At 33.0% G+C, this 17,766-nt stretch overlaps 1 protein-coding gene across 1 annotated transcript; it reads right to left on the reverse strand.

Moving 5' to 3' along the window:
• Positions 1-533: 533 nt before the first annotated feature.
• On the reverse strand, positions 534-16,901 carry LOC127706268 (inactive pancreatic lipase-related protein 1-like). Its single transcript, XM_052210773.1, has 8 exons — positions 16,759-16,901; positions 12,678-13,036; positions 12,060-12,408; positions 10,161-10,286; positions 8,501-8,749; positions 7,449-7,563; positions 4,186-4,362; positions 534-854 (listed from the first exon to the last, which is right to left on the reverse strand). Exons 1-8 carry the CDS (start codon positions 16,802-16,804, stop codon positions 776-778), a joined length of 1,500 nt encoding a protein of 499 aa, XP_052066733.1. The 5' UTR covers positions 16,805-16,901; the 3' UTR covers positions 534-775.
• Between the last annotated feature and the right edge of the window lie 865 nt (positions 16,902-17,766).

Genomic DNA, 17,766 nt, shown 5'->3' on the forward strand with positions numbered 1-17,766 from the left:
GTCAATTGGACACTCAGGTCACAATGCAGTGAGTCATGGTGTTTTCCTACTAAACCCCTTTTTAAAATGTCAGTCTTTGTAAGAATCAGGCAATTTAGAGAATTTCAAAACATGACCGAAAAAAACCCACCGACCTAACCATCCTATTTTAAAGTTAACCTTGTACTGATTTAGCAATGGTTGGTCTTTCGTTTCTGCGTGTCTGGTAATTTAAGAAATCTCTAGATAACTTTTGATTAAAATTATAGCAAATTATGGAGTTAGCTCCTCTTAATTGGTAATATATAGTGCATTTCAACCAAACTATATCTTGTAATACCAGAGCAGGAAAAGAAAACGAATGGTATATTCCTGCACCATTATACATATTGAACTTAAATCAATGTAAACCTGAGTGGGTTTTTGTTTGTCAAGTTTTCACCACTGCCTGATTCTTAGGCAGATTGGCACTTAACATTTTCCAAAAAATATTTACACAAAATATATATAGTTTACATTTCCCTTGCGTTTTCATATTTATCAAGGAAACAAGATTCAATTCGCAGACATTTATTTGGTTTTGTTGAAACAATATAAAACAATTATAATTTATGACAGATGTCAAATATGTTTTACTATATGTATTATGAATTTCGTGTGAAACTGAAAATCTTCTTATAAATTATAGACACAATTGCAACATGAACATACATGATAGTTGAATAAGTTTGCAGTCACTATATTGTAAATAGTTATGGAAATATGTTTGCCCTTCAACATAATCCAATAATATATCTTAACAGGGTGAGGATGAACCAGTTAGAACTACACGACCTCCAGAGCTGATGGTCACATCGTTTCCACAAAAATTTGTTCTGAAAAAAAATCAAGTCTATATAAGTATACAATTATTATAAATAATAGGAGATTTTTTCCCGGTATCAAATGAAATTATGTACGAGAGATTACACAGAAAATAATAATACAATTTACAATTTTGTCAATAAAGCTGTAGATTTATTAGAATTTACTGATTTTAAGATTTTAGATGAATATTGCAACGAATGATCTGGTCAATAATTTTTGAAGAAAATAAAATTGAGAATGGAAATGGGGAATGTGTCAAAGAGACAACAACCCGACCAAAGAGCAGAAAACAGCAGAATGCCACCATTGGGTCTTCAACACAGCGAGAAAATCCCGCACCCGGAGGCTGGCTTCAGCTGGCCCCTAAACAAAAATGTGTGCTAGTTCAGTGAAAATGGACGTCACACTAACCTTATTTCAAGACGGATTAAGATATTTTAAGTGACAATGGTAAACTCGAAAATGGCGAATCTAGAGAAGCATCAAGATGATAGGGATAGGTTAAGGAAGAGTCATTATAGGTCATTATATACTATGAAATCTAAATTTAATAATCTTCATAAACAGTTGAAGGAAAATGTGCAGAGATAACTGGTAAATACAAAATCGTCGAATTTCTACACATTCGACCAGTGTTTATGACATTAACAAATTAGATTTCTGAACAACAGCGACCCGTTCACTACAAACCAGTAAAAGTCTGAAATGGCCTATATTTGTACTCGACTGTACTGATTTTTACTCGACCAGTCTGAATTGGTCTGAAATTTACTTGATTATACTCGACTGTAGTCTGAACCATACTTAACAGTCTGAACTTGTACTCGACCAGTACTTAACCATTTTATTTTCGTCCGAACCATGCTCGACCTAGTCTGAACCATGCTCGACCTAGTCTGAACTATTCTCGACCTGGTCTGAACCATACTCGACTAAGTCTTAACCAACCTAGACCTAATTTTTGTATCTATCTGTTGTATTTCATCAATTTAGGAACTGTTTTTACAGCTATTTCCCCTGGCTAGAAATTTGAACAACAATTTGAAATTTAAAATGTATTCAATATGGCATTGAAACCAAAATTTCACAATAAACATAATATAAATTCAACATCATATTTATCAACACTTACATATATATATCACCTTTAAAATAAAAATAAAACAAACTGATCAAATAATCTCAAAACTGAATTGTGACTAATATTTTCAATGTTATTCAAATTTTTTTGAATGTTTCAGATATATTTTATGGTTACTGGACAATTTTCACCATTTACTTAAGCCTTGTATAGATTTATGGTGTCAGTTGAGTTTAGTTAATAATGCAGTGAACATTTTTTTTATTAAAATATATTTAAAATAGTATATAAAGCAACTTAATAAATTTTGAAAATAACACCTTTGTTTTGTAAAACCAAGAATTTAATATAATCATGATAATAGAACTTCCATAGCAATCCTTGATAACCATTTAAAAAAGGAAATGTGTTCGAAAGTTGCAGAAAAAAATTTATTTCAATTAAATTTAAATAACTTTTGACGAAATTAAAGACATGGCATACAAGAAGCACTTTAATAAGGTTTATTTACCTCAGTATATGTGTGTTTTACAGGTAAAAAGAAAGCCCTTTATTCTTAAACTCGTGTATTACTTATCTAGTGAATTCAAAAGGCCTTGCGATTTAAGTTTTACAGGATGTTGCAATTTTTAATGAATGTTAATTAGAAATTAATACTCTCTGACCAGGTGTGATCTTTTTAATGAGTTTGCCCCAAGCAGGAGGTATTACTTTATACTTTACCACTAATCAGAAGAAAAATTTTATCTATTTCTTTAATTTTTGTATCCCCTTTTGATATATAATATATCCCAAATTATAATAAGAATAGATGTATTTCTAATATAAGGTTAAACAATTTCAGTGATTTTTTGGCTGTTGTTACCTCATTAAAAAGATAATTATATAACTATTGTATGTAACCATGAAACCTATATAGTTTTTCTTTAGGAATTTAGGAAAATTAAGTTTAAAAAAAAAAAACACACATGCCAAACAAGAAGCACCTTAATAAGGTTTTATTACCCTCAGTAAAGGTGTGGTTTTTAGTTAAAAGAAAATCTTTTTTTAACAAAACTCTAAAACTTTAAAATTAATATAATTAAATTATTATATAAGATAATTTAATTTAACTATCTCTATTTGATAAATCTGAGAATCATGTAAGGATGTAAAAATATATTTTATATATATCTTTATTTTATTGTGGCTGGTGTCATGTCAAAAAAAAAGAAATTGATTTTAACAGCTAAAATTTAAAAAACAATATAGGTTTTTTGGTCAAGTATGGTTCAGGCTGGTCGAGTATTGTTCAGACCTTTGGTCGAGTATGGTTTAGACTGAAAAAATTGGTCGAGTACAGGTCGAGAATGGGTTAAGACTGTTTCAGACTGGTCGAGTAATAGTTCAGACTTTTTTCAATTGCAAAGATAAGGGTCAAGTACAAATTAGTACGGTCGAGTATGTCAAGACTGGGGTCGAGTAATGTCGAGTAAAATTCAGACCAATTCAGACTGGTCGAGTAAAAATTAGTACAGTCGAGTACAGATATAGGCCATTTCAGACTTTTACTGGTTTGTAGTGGTTTGTATTATCATTTATATATATACATATAAACTGGCAAAACATTGAAAGATCGAAGAAGTTTCAAGAGATAAATATCCTACCATCTCTTTTGAAAAAAAAACATTGATAAATCTACAGTTCAAGCCTTTTCTAATAAATAAAGAATAGTGAGTTTAAATATGATGAATGTTAATAAAGATACGAAGTCTCATATTGTGCATGAGATTTCTTGTTTACTTTTGGAATTTGTCCTTTAAGATTGCCAAAATCTTTAAAATGTCAACAAAATATAGTAATGGAACAATAAAAGGTTGTTGTGAAGATAAATAAGTGCTTTTGGAAAGGCAACAGATGAAAATTGATGAGTCTTTTATAGACGAAACGCGCGTCTTGCGTACAAAATTTTAATCCTGGTATCTATGATGATTTTTTTTTGTAGTAGCAAAAAATATAATTAATGAATGGATGTGTTATTCTTTAGATAGTATGAAAGATATTAATGTTCAATTGTTCTTCTGTTATGTCTAATAGTTCATTTAATACCAATTCCTAAAACCACTGGAGATAAGATAAGATAAGTACAGAACAAACAAAACACCTAATACCTATTTATCACGTTACGAGATATAGACATGGAAACTCTACCAATGAACTAACGATTGTATTACTCGTTTGCCCCCAGTAGTAATAATGTTAGTATACATCAGACTTACATTTCGTCTGTAAGACCATCTGTTACTTCTATCTTGTCAACCTGAATTCTACCAGTCCATAACCATGACCAAACTTCACTGTTTTCGAGAAACTCGACAGTAAGAGTGCTGAGTGTAGATAAATGGTTTGGTGAAACTAACAACTCGCTGTACACCTGTCCTGCTCTATACTCCTTTCTGAAATGTGATTATGAGATCTATGTAATGTTTCTACCGCCATTTCAATAAATTTGTCTGTTACTTTCGACTGTTTCTTTTACCGCTCATTTGCAATAACATTGAAAGTTCATTATATAATAATAAATTAGGTCGTGTTGGTTTCAATGTGAAAAAAAACTGATTTTTTTCCCTGCTCTCTTTTACCGTCTTGTTATATTTATCGCAAATCAGCAAATTGAAATATAATGGTATTTTAAAATAGTATATATAGTAAGCCCTTTTGCTGTGTACATCACTGTCCCAGGTTAAGTGTGGGGGGGTGGGGGGGGTCCTCAAATATGTTTAACCCCGCCACATTCTGTATGTCCCTGTCCCAAGTCAGGAGCCTGTAATTAGTGTTTGTCGTTTGTTGTTTTATATCTTTGTTTTTCTATTGGTGTTTTGTACACGAATCAGGTAGCTAGTTTTCGTGTTTGAATTGTTTTACATTTTGTCATGTCAAGGGCATGTTATAGCTTGTTATTCGGTATAGGTTTTGCTCATTGTTACCTATAGTTGCTTGAAGCTAAGTCATTTGGTCTCTGGTTGATAGATGTCTCTTTGACAATCATACCATATCTGCTTATTTTATATAGATATATATACAAAAAAAAATAATATACATACTTGAGAAATAAATATATATTAAATATTTGTTTTTCGTTTATTGCTGTAGTAAAAATGAGGTAATTGTGTTTTTTTTTAATTGATTCACAGTTTGTCATTCGGGGCCTTTTATAGTTTACTATACGGTATTGGTTTTGCGGATTGATGAATTGTACGATGACCTGCAATGTTTTCAAATGTTTTTCCCGTTGTCGTTTACCAAGAATCCGTCCGTTTAAATTTTTCCGTTGCCCCTTTTGGGATTGTAAGTTTTCTTCTTAGCATGCTATCTGTTCTTTTTCTAAAGTCAACTCAGTCGTGATTGTATTATGTGTCATGAAATAAATTTACACAGAATAACACAAAGAACAGATATAGACCAAACTGGGAAATTATTTGAAACTGTGACGAGATCGGAATAAACGAACATCGAACATCGATCTATATACCGGTATATATATATTAAAATATACTTTTTCACTCATTTGGTCTTTTGGAAAATGTTGTTTGTGCTGTATTTAGACCACTCTACCAAGAAATTTGTTTTGCATGCACACGTATAAAAATTGCGGTTTTTATCCAACGCAATCATAGGTTTGAACGTTGTTTTCAATTTAGACTTGTTTATATTTTTTCGTTTGGGCTTGTATTATATTTGCCTTCGGGTTTATATGATCCGTTCAACCTATTTTGACTCTTCAAAATTCAAGAGTCAATCCCAAATTGAGGTAAATTATATGGCCTTCCAAATATCGTTTCGATTCCTAACATCACTGAAGAGACATTATTTGTCGAAATCCGAATATGGTGTACAAATGTTTGCACCTCATGTTTGCGGTACACCATCTTTTCCGCAAGTTTATTGTTTTCTGTTTGGTATTAAATTAATAATTAAGATCCATTTTTACATCTGGTGATCCGTTTATTTGGCAATCGCCATGGCAGTCAGCAGGGTTTAAGAACATCCGTTGTTCGACCTGCTAGTCAAATGCGTTTTGTTAAAATATACCTTTTCACTCATTTGGTCTTTTGGAAAATGTTGTTTGTGCTGTATTTAGACCCCTCTATCAAGAAATTTGTTTTGCATGCAAACGTATAAAAATTGCGGTTTTTATCCAACGCAATCATAGGTTTGAACGTTGTTTTTAGTTTAGACTTGTATATATATATATAGTCAAAATTTATTATTATATTTTAACGGCCGTTTGTTTGCGATGTTTAAATACGCAGACTCTGTTGCAACTACTCTACCGTTGTCAAATTTGAAATATTTACAAATTTAGATCGTTCAGTGCTGTTTATTTGGAATTCTTATTGACGCAATCGTTCTTGTAACATCATAACTGTCGTCATCGTTAAAGCTTTAGAATTGTGCTAGTTCATATCGCACATTATTATTTTTATTTAAAGCATATATTTGAACTCTCTGTTGTAATTAGTCATATAACCTATGTCGTGTTTAACACATATTTAGAATTGTGCAAGCGTCTTACCTGATGTTCGGTTTGACATTTTTATTGTATAAATTTCAAGATTGGTATAGTTTAATCTAAGTAGACTGATATATGATTCATTCAACATCACAATCATATTTACTGATGAAGGATATCTGTTATCCGAAATATTTATAAATAATTACATTTATATTTCCTTTTTTTGTTATTGGTGTTGTTGTGTACACTTTTTAGGCGTTTATAAAGACTTATTTGTGAGAGCTGATGTCTCCTCTAATAAAAGCTGTTCAACTGTTGATTTACTTGCCACTCCACCGGGTCTGTGTACACTATATTCTGCAATGTAACTTGCAAAACCCAGAATGTTGTATACCTTCTTCAGTGTCGATGTGGCATGCAGTATGTTGGCGAGACAGAACAGTCATTCAACAAACGCATGAATGGTCATCGAAGTGACTACACCTGCAAGCCCGACCTCCCCGTAAGTCGTCATTTGAGATCACCTGGGCACGCCCAAGCTGATCTCAAAAAACTTACCATCACTATCATAGACCACAACGAGGGTTGGTCAAGGGCCGACAGACTTGCTCGGGAAAGATTTTGGATAAGAAAGCTTAGGACAGTTTCCCCAGAGGGCATAAATGAAAATACATAGAATGTGTCACTCATTTTCCCTACCATCACATGTTTCCAGTAACTCAGGATTCCGTTTTAGACTCTTACAGTTTTAAGAAATTTATTCCTCCTCCCAAGCATCAATATTTGAAAAAAATTACCAGCGTATTGATTATTGATAATTTGTATAGCATTCAAGATTTTTATTTCAGTTTGACTACCACATGTCAAGATAAGATTCATTTTACATCTTACTGATGAAGGATATTAGTTATCCGAAATATCTAAAATTTGTTCATGATTTAATTATTTTTTGGTGATGTTGTACCCTTTTAGACTTGTTATATATATATATATATTTATATATCAGCAGCTACAGTTAACAAATACCTGTATAGAGTGTGATTGGCAGTTTGATCACCCTGTCCTTTAAATGCCAGGTCTAATATGCCTTCAGTCGGTTGCATGTCAGAACTTACATGCACTGCTATGCCGTACATATACCCTGAAATGTAGATATAAAACAAATGAATTCATTAACAGTGACAGATTGAATATAAAAGATATAAATACTGAAAAATTCAAATGTACCAGTACCTACGAATCTTATATTATATTGAAAGATATCATTGTAAGTAAATATAGATAAATACTATCTGAGACATGTAGAAGTGATGGGTTGTTCTTAATGATAACAGGACTGACTATGAGTTGGAAGTGGTTTCAGTTATTCTGTTTAGGATTTTTTGTATTTATACTTGCAAACTTTTCACTTTTGCTTTCTTAAATTGTGTTTCTGGTGAAGGTTATTCCTGGAACAAGTGTTATACACATAGAAATCATCTGGAACACGTGTTATACACATAGAAATCATCTGGAACAAGTGTTATACACATAGAAATCATCTGGAACACGTGTTATACACATAGAAATCATATCACAATGAAACTGTCATATTGTTTTAGTGAAAATTGACTTTTTGAAAAATGATACTAGTTTGCAATAAATGTATGCGAATGGAGACCAAAGTTCCCTTGTTGTCATTAAGAACAGTCGACTCGTATGCATGCCTCCTACGATTTTTAACATAATTATGAGTGGCTTTCTATTTACCTAACAATGATATTTCACATGTCAACAGGTTGGCGGTTCCTTGGAACCAATCCTTTTATGATGATCACATCTTGAACGAATTGGCAACGTTAAAGTTATGCTGCTCATATCTAGTATTCTTAATGTGTTGTCTAGCATTGTAATTAGGTTAAGTTCACAAGTTAAGTTGAAATTTCGTTTTTTTTTTACTCTGTTTATTAGTCATACTGAATAGTATGGATTGTTAATAAATTTCTAAAGTTGAGGGGATATATTTTCAATCATTTGTGTACCAAAATACAGTTTTCAACCAAACTTGTTTTCACTATTTTCTATATCTCTAAACTCACCACAGTAAGGATTAGACTCTCCTGTTGCAAGATAAAACTTTCCTCTTGGTTTTTTGTCGCTAGTCTCGTATTTATCTGCATTTATTCCCATTGTTGGACAAGGTTTGTCAACACACGCCATGCACTGTCCGTTTTTAAAACTGTTAAAACTATCACACGGAAAAGCCCGAAATCGACAATCGCCGTTGATAGATTCTGTAAACAGTGCTATAGATCTGCTGTGACTACAAGAAATACTGTTTTCTGTGCCTGTAACGATAAATATAATGTTTCTGAACAATTGTTCGTTGATTCAATATCACCAGATGGATGACGACCTAAAATCCAGCGGCTAATATTATATGCATATTTTGGACGACCGAGTACGATGTTTTAAATAAGAACCAGCCAGAACAATTGTGTATATGGATAGTATAAATCTACTCTTTGTAACACATACATGTATTTAGCCCTGCAGCAGGAAAATATCATACCTCTCGTTATCATTGTCAAATGCTTGAGGGATACCAGATTAGATTTAAACTCTTTATATCAATTTCGAAATATGCAAATGTTAAGGGTCGGTATGTGCTAATATAGTGACCTTCAACTCGAAAACATACTAAATATTTTACGGAGGGGCCAACCTAATAAAATTGAGAATGGAAATGGGGAATGTGTCAAAAAGACAACAACCCGACCAAAGAGCAGAAAACAGCCGAAGGCCACCAATGGGTCTTCAACACAGCTAGAAAATCCCGCACCCAGAGGCGGGCTTCAGCTGGCCACTAAACAAAAATGTGTACTAGTTCAATGAAAATGGACGACACACTAAACTACGGTTTACATCGAACTCAGTTTTCTCCAAACACAGTATATGTCACAGTGTCATTGTACTTTTACCAGCTAACACAAAGACTGTGGAAGTTGAGCGTATTATTATCCTAATCCGACAAATTCTGAGCGGACGTATCCCCTCCTTATATAACGAGAGTACTCAGAATAATCATTATAATATATTGTAACAAAATGACAATGTCTTTATTTAGGTCTCACAACTTAGACAACAAAAAATAGAACTATTATACCGACTATACGGTATGGGTTTTGCTCATTGTTGAATGACATATGGTGACCTATATTCGTTTACACCTATGTCCTTTGGTCTTTGGTGATTGTAATCTCAGTGTCTATCAAACAATTGTTCTTTATTTGTTTATACTATGACCATAATTGTCGGGTATATTTCGCTGTATGTGTCTGAATTCCATTTTCCGTTATAGTCTATAATTTGTTGATATCACCAGCATCTGCATTAATCAATCCACACATACCTCATTGTAGCAAAAAGTTCCAGTCAAATCGATGATAGAGACCGTCTATATCTTGTAGTGAGGTTTGGTCTTTTGCTCCATGTTGCAGGCCTCGTGGTGACCTTGCGTTAACGACCAGCAAACAAAAGCATATTTCTTTTGTTGTAGATCATATCAAGTGCGTACAGCAACAAAAGTATGTTTCTTTTGTTGTAGATCTTATAGATATACCGCGGCTCTTCTTTTTGACAGATATTTTATTATCAGATGACAGTCCTGTGAAATAGTATCAGATTGGCGGAGAGCTAATGAAGATGAGTAATGTTACCAGTGCTCTATTGTATAAAAACAAACAAAAAAAGTAGTACCAGCTATTCCACGGCGATAAGACTGACTGAACAAGTTTATCCAACTCTCTCTGGTACAACCTGGTTGGTTCTTGCCTCCATTAGGGTAAAAATCAATATGGCCAACTGGATCTATCAACCCATAACCTTAAAGTAAATACACCATTAATACAAGAAATGTTGTTGAAATAGATTACAATTGTGAATTACGATAGATGCCAAATTCCGAAGTTCCAAATAATAATAAAATATCTGAGATTATTAATTATTCCTTCGAAAATTCTATGAAATAGTTGTCTGTTGAAAACAATTTACGAATTGAAATCAGATAATGTTTGATTTTATACTCTCTAATTTTACAACAAAATATGCAAACAAAATGTTAAAAGACCAACTGCAGTTTTCTTTCAATAACAAGTGCAGGCTTTATGAAAGAAGAACAGTACACACAAACGCGAGTATAATCTGATATGAACTAACGAAGAATAAGCAATAAATTTCAATTTGTACCGCACCAAACTACGCACACAAAAACCCAAAAGACCCCTACAGTATAAGAACACTTTAAACAGACATTTTATATGAGTACAGAGTACGACATCATACTTTACCGGGGTTTAAGGTGGTACCTAACACTACAGGGAGATAACTCTGTAAAAATCAGCTAAACGTTTTAATTACGTTGTATTGTTAAGGAATATTAAGCTTCTCAATGATCAAAATTAGTGTTTGTCAAACTGCTATATAACCAATGAAATTTTTCTGATAAAGTGGTTGGTTCAAATTTTTTGAAATTTTTATATTTTTGTCAAAGGGTCAAAGTAAACATTTTGTCAAAATTTTATGAAAATTAAACGAGCCAAATTAATATTAGTCAAGGTGTTGGGTACCACCTTAAGTTAATGTTGTACAGATGTACAGCCTCAAAGATCAAATAAAATGACTTTACGCTTTTCCAATGTAATGGAATGAAAAGGGACGTGGAACTACAGACGATTAACATACAACAATTAAAGTTTAATAATTGATGCTATGAACTTCGTTTGTATGAATGCATATCCAGTTCTTCTCTATATTATGTACGCAAACTCTAGTTCATCGTTCAGTTCTGTTAATGAAGTACATGAATTTGTCTTTTAAAAAACCAACCCTGTACCTTAGATACGTATGATAGGTAAATATAAAACTATGTATAAATAATCGTAGATTAAGGTCATAGTAAAATCTTTTCCATTCCAGTGTCCGTCTCCGGTGGGATTACACGGCATATTAACATAAATAAAGTAAACGGTGTCTTTCTTTTTTTAAACAGAAACAAGTACAAGTGTCACGGAGAATTTTGTATGTGAGTTTTCTAAATAACATGACTGATATTCTAGTGTTGCGAATAAGTCATTAGAAGTTACCCGACCCCGTTTTTCTGTCGTAAAATATTTGAAAATTACTTTTAGCCCTTTAGACAACCAACCCGGTGTTGGAATTACCAAAGACATTTATTGTTAAATTATTTTTAATTATTCTGACATTGAAAAGGATTTCCGACAATCATTCGATTGAAAAAAATTATGTCAAATATGTTATTTATTCGAAATGTATGTTGTTTTTTATCCATGCCCAAAATGCAGCGAATGCAAGATGTTAATAGTAAGTAACTAACGACAATAACTCAACTAAGGAGCAAAATTATTTTTTTAAATAGTGTGGATTACAAGATTGAAAGCGTTCAGAATAACACCTAGAACTTTTGATTGTCATAGAATACGAAGGTAATAGGGAAATTGAAATGTTCATGCTACATAAAGATCTGATAGCTTTAGAACTTAATTCAAAATTCAAGCGTTTCCGATGTCTTACGAGATCACGGTGATGATGAGCAAGTTGTTATGTATTATTGTATGATTAATAAATAGCCCTTTCTACCTGATATTTCATCAAAAGGTGAACCGTCCGTATGCACAACGTCGACAAAGTTTGCATCTCCGGGATCAAGCCGAACTCTAACATCAGTACCCTTAAAATTAGGTTCAGCTGGGTCCAATCCTGTTATCCTTCCAAGACCTGTTACAAGCTCCCCGGCATACCCAGCCACGTGTGCTCCTAAACTATGGCCAATTAAATGAAATTTGGATACATCACCACCCGTTTCTTCAATTAGGAACTCGATCATCTTTGCAACTTCAGCACCGACAACTCTGGTATTGGCTACTGCTTGTGTGTATGGCCACCCTGATCCGTGTCCCCAGTCTACTACCACCACATTTGTTGGTTCCTATACAGAAAAGAATAAAATGTACATTTTGCACTTCCTTTATATGATCACCAATAATCTGCTCTGGATTAAAACACAAGTAAAAACTCTGAATCAAGAAGAAAAAACGTCATATATAAACAAGAAGATGTGGTATAATTGCCAATGAGACAACTATCCATCAGAGACTAAATGACATAGAAGTTCATAACTATAGGTCACCGTACGACCTTCAACAATGAGCAAAGCCCATCCGGATATTACTTTTACAATTTATACGTCAATATTACCTTCAGAATAAACTGTCTGGCCATTTGTTTTGTCCAACTAACCATTCCATATTGCTCAAACCCATGGATGATAAACTTTGTAGGTAAATTGCTGTTGTATCTACTTCTGCTTAGTTGATCCGACGCAGCTCTGCTAATGATTCTCGGAAATCTATCATTTATACTGGTATATAGTAAAAATCTTGTTCTTATGAATCGTGGGTTCAGTGGCAGTGCATCTCCTGTGTTGTTGTAAGGATAAGTGTTGGTAAAGCAACCAAGATCATTGTAACACTGCGCACTTCTTTTTGTCCTCTTTGGTAGTGGTTTTATGAACGGAGGAGGAAACCATATCGGTGAGTGTAGTTCTGATAAAACATCTACAAATTCATAATAGAAACAAGGTACATTTTAGTATTATGAATTATGTCATCCAGCTTTACATGCTTTTACCTCAAACAGTTCATATAAAATTTCGTATATGTAAGACAAATTAACTTTATTTGAACCAAAACCAAAATGTATAGCTTGTTCCGTATCCAAACATGATAACGCATAAATATAGAACACGCAGTTAAACATGCCACGGGAAGATACTAAGGTGCATTTAGGAATAGTAAATCGGTGACTAAAATTACAACACATTACTGTCCACAAAATATTACAAATAGCTTTAATCCGCATGTGGACTATGGCGCTTCTCCATTAGCTCGTCTGCCTTGTGATACCCGTTCACCGGTATTGATCAATTTTCACAATTTTCTCACCTTTGTTGTGAAAATAGACTGCGAAATTGGTGTTCACAGTAACCTACTAGTTATTTGAACAACAAAAAGATCCGGGGACATATTTGTCATCTAACGTCACATAATGTCGAAGTCCTAAACCTGTAAAATATAATTAAGGATACACGTTGGTTTTATTGATAGGTCTTTAGTAGTCTCTGTTAAATTTATTCTCAATTTGTCTAGACACGGAACGATTGATTGATGATTGGTTAATTTTTTATGTTTTAACAACACTTTGAACACTTTTGGCTATTTCGTGGTGGCCAGTTTTTGTTGGTGGAGGAAGCCGAAGAGAACCACCGACCTTCGGTAGGAAAACGTGCAATCTTTGTCAATTAAGATTGGAGCGGAGCGCACATGCCACGCGCGGGGTTCGAGCTCACAATCTCAGTGTTGACAGGCTATTGGTAAAGTAGTTGAACTACTTAGACCACTCGGCCACCACGGCTCCTTCGGAACGACTGAGAGCTTGATATAAGGTAAAGACTCTTGTCCATTGTTGAAGATCGTATGATGACCACTAGATAGCTTTTCTATTTTTGTTGTGTTGTTGAATTACGTTATTGATGGCTTTTATCCCACATCTTTTATTCAAATAAAGTTAAAAGATTAGCTTTTAGAAAGTATGCAGACCAATTCCTTTTAACAGAAGTTGATTGAATCAAAGATAAGCAGTCGTAATCTCCGTACGTTTGTACTGATAACATAAAATGTTAATTACTAGTATCACGCCTAATATCTGCAGAGAATTAACAATTTTTGTTTGTTTAATAAATATTTTCAGTAGATTATCACTAGAAAAAAAATACACAATTGTTTTTTTTTCAGATAGTCACTGTTGTCTTTAACTTTAACTTTTCCTGTATTTTATATGTTTATTATGATGTTGAAGTGTGGTATGTTTGTTTCGAATATTTGACACAACAAAACAAATAAGTGTTCAACTATTGAAAGTACTTTGATCTGATTGTACAAATGTTAGAAGTGCTTCTTTTGTTTATGCAACTTTAAGAGGTATAGAGTGAATGTGGGGAGGGGGCGGGTAAGCTAGATAAAGTTTCTGATAGTAAATTAAAAACTGATTTATATATAATCATATAAGACCTTTTAATTTAGGAACGAATACCGGCGTTAAATAAATGGAAAATTTCTTTACACGGGATACAAACAGAACAAGGCAGCTTTCGGGGGAGCATAGTCATCAAACGCTGTTGAAGATTAAAGTCATTGCCATATGTTGTGTAAGCAACTCAAGTATATACACTTTGTGTTTTAAAAAAATCTGACAGACTATTTTAAAATAGCAAGAAAAGTTTTTACATGTCTTTATTGTCTAGCCGGCTTTAATCCATCGGGGAGTTGTCAAGACCATGTTGTTGTCATGAACAACGTCCAAGACTATGTTGTTGTCATTTATACTGCAGCTGTGCTATTTGCGCAGTCAAATTGCATTGACCGTATAATCATTTGTGATATATACGGTCACTGACCGTATATATCGCCTTATTTATGACGTTGATGACGAAGCCGAGCATTTCTGTCCTGTTTTGACCCGAGTACAAATAGTTATATCCTATTAATAAAATTTATATTTTGAGACAATGTATGCTTATTCTATATGAACGACGTTCATGACAACAACATAGTCTTGGCAAGTCCCAAGATGGATGAAAGCGCTAGAAAATACAGAAATGTAAAAACTTTTATTCTTATTTATATAAATATATTAAGATCGAGGGAATTGAACATATGATGCACTTTAAATTGCCTAATGATTGCTCAAAGCTGTCATTTTGATAGATTTTGGCTAATTTTAAGTTTGGTTTTTTCTTATCCAGAAAATGAATAAGAATGACATTCTAAACTAAAATTCTATTCGAAGTAAAGCTTCGCATTGCCGTTCAGATACTAATATAATATGTTTGGTAATGTGTTTTTTTCGTTGCAAAATTTTACAAGAACATGATATTTATTGATTCACAATACAATACCAAAGGATCTGGACACCTAACCTGTTGATAGGAGTTCTTGCAGTCATACACTGTAATATATGTGACTGTAGTTTAAAGTACATTTGACACGTGTAATGCATAAAGTACTTATATTGATACATTTAATTATTACCTTTAGTAATAAGCCTATTCAGTCATAAAAAAGAAGATTTAAATGACAGTTCCCAAACTTGTTAACTTTATAATTGATATTATCGTATAGAACTGAGTGTGAAATATCACTTTTTTTTATTATTATTAAATTCCTGCTTGTACAGAAAAGCAGAGAATGTGGAGCGCGAGGCATTGGATTTAACGTCGCTATTCTAACTGTTCGTGGCTGCGTATTTATACATCCTACACAGCCAAATTGACATCCTTCCCTAACAAGGGTTTTATTTTGCAGGAAAAAATAAGTCCCGGTGACGATATCATTATACCCTAGTGAGCCCTTGTCATGCTTCTAGTATGCAATTTTTTCTAACAACAATTAATTAAAAGTCTCATTTCAATATTAGGGTTGGTATGCTTTTACCTTCAAGCATTAAAACGCACCATCTTACTACTGTTATCGTCATATGGATCTAAAATTCCCAAATCAGCTTGCGAAGCTGGATACGTTTTCTTTTTGTAAGGGTTAGAGTTGCAGGCAGCTTTAGTTTAAGGGTTCGTTGTTCATTTATGTGTAGATTTTTGCTTATAGCTTTATGTCGTATCGCTTGAATATGTCTCGTTTCTTTTCTGTGTATTGCTTTATGAATTTCGTATTTCTTCCCTTTGTACTAAAATGCTTTGGTATCTTCTACTTGTTTTTTTATATTATTGTTCATACTCGGGTTTTAGTTGTTTTATTTGTTTTTTTTGTTTCGGTTTGTTTGTTTGCAGAGACTACTTCAGTCTGCCAGTAAAACACATGCTGGTACCTTCAGTTGTACTGGATGTATAAATACACAGGCACGTCAGGTTGGAATGGGAAGTTTCACGCTCTCTGCATTAAAAGAACACCTTTTCCGTGTGTGGTATATTGCAGACAAAATATCTGTCCCTACTAACCATGCCCTGTTTTTGTTTAGTGGTAGTTCACATACCGATAGACCCTCTGTACACATACCTAATAGAATTGATCAGATCTATAGTTTGCTTTGTTGTCGTCATTGAAATGTATGAAATATTTGCCACTGGACTTAAGTAAAAAAACAATCGATCAATCTTTAGCGTCATATATCGTTCGTGTTATCGTTATTTTTTATTAATCGTTATTGATGATACTCCCATCACTAAACTCATATTCTAACAATCATTAACAAATATTTATTAACTTACCTGCAAAAAATCCAAACAATAAAAATCCAAATAGTTTACTGTTCATTTTTCTTCTGGCAGGGCGTATGTTTAGTACAAAAATTTGTTTATTTGCCAAGAGAAGAATCTGGCATGTAAAATTTGATAAATAGTGAGCAGTAGGAATCTAATTATCAGATATTTATTTTCGAGAAGTAATCAAAGATAGCCAAGTGAGATAGCTTCCACGGTTACATACTTTAAACTACCGGACAACGTCATGACGTGTACGCTAATGTAAAACATGCACCATACAAGATTAATTGCTTTACCAGATTTCCCTGTTTTTTGTTAAAAAATGTTAATGTACAACTTTTTTTTAGATATTCTACTTTTATTCTCAATGAGGGAGTATGATGTGTACAAGGTTAAGTAGGTAAGTTTGATCTATTTTTTTTTGGTCGTAAACCCCAGTTAATGCAATATTTATATATATGGTATTTGCACTGTGTTCAAAATTTTGTCTGGGTTCTTAATATATACATATAATCCAGTTGGGACATTACAGCAGATTTATAGATTATCCCTGGTTTGAAAATATCAAAAACCTCTAACATATCATATTCAATAAGCATGTTAGAAAAAGAAGAAATTCATTATTTGACTAAAGTTTGGGCCATTGATTTTTTTTATTTTTTAATTGTTTCACATTTTGGTCTCTGGTGTATAGTTGTCTCATTGACAATCATACCGCATCTCCTTAATTTACACAGTCCTTTGAATTTTTAGTTTCAAAAGAAATATTTACGAAAATACTCCAAAAAATCAAAATTATATCTTTCTCAACGTTTGAAGTAAATTGATGTTTCTTAGCATGATCAAGTGAATACTATTATTTGTTTCAACATTGTAAAGGAAAAGGTCGTTTTGGAATATTATCGAATACATAACATCTAGAAAAAAAAACCTTATTTTTTGGACTTGAATTACAATTGACTGTTCCCAAAATGGTCTTTGTGATATTGGTCGTTAATCTTTAAGGAATCAAGG

Source organism: Mytilus californianus, unplaced genomic scaffold (genome assembly GCF_021869535.1).
Source record: "Mytilus californianus isolate M0D057914Y unplaced genomic scaffold, xbMytCali1.0.p SCAF_1, whole genome shotgun sequence".
Classification (NCBI taxonomy): domain Eukaryota; kingdom Metazoa; phylum Mollusca; class Bivalvia; order Mytilida; family Mytilidae; genus Mytilus; species Mytilus californianus.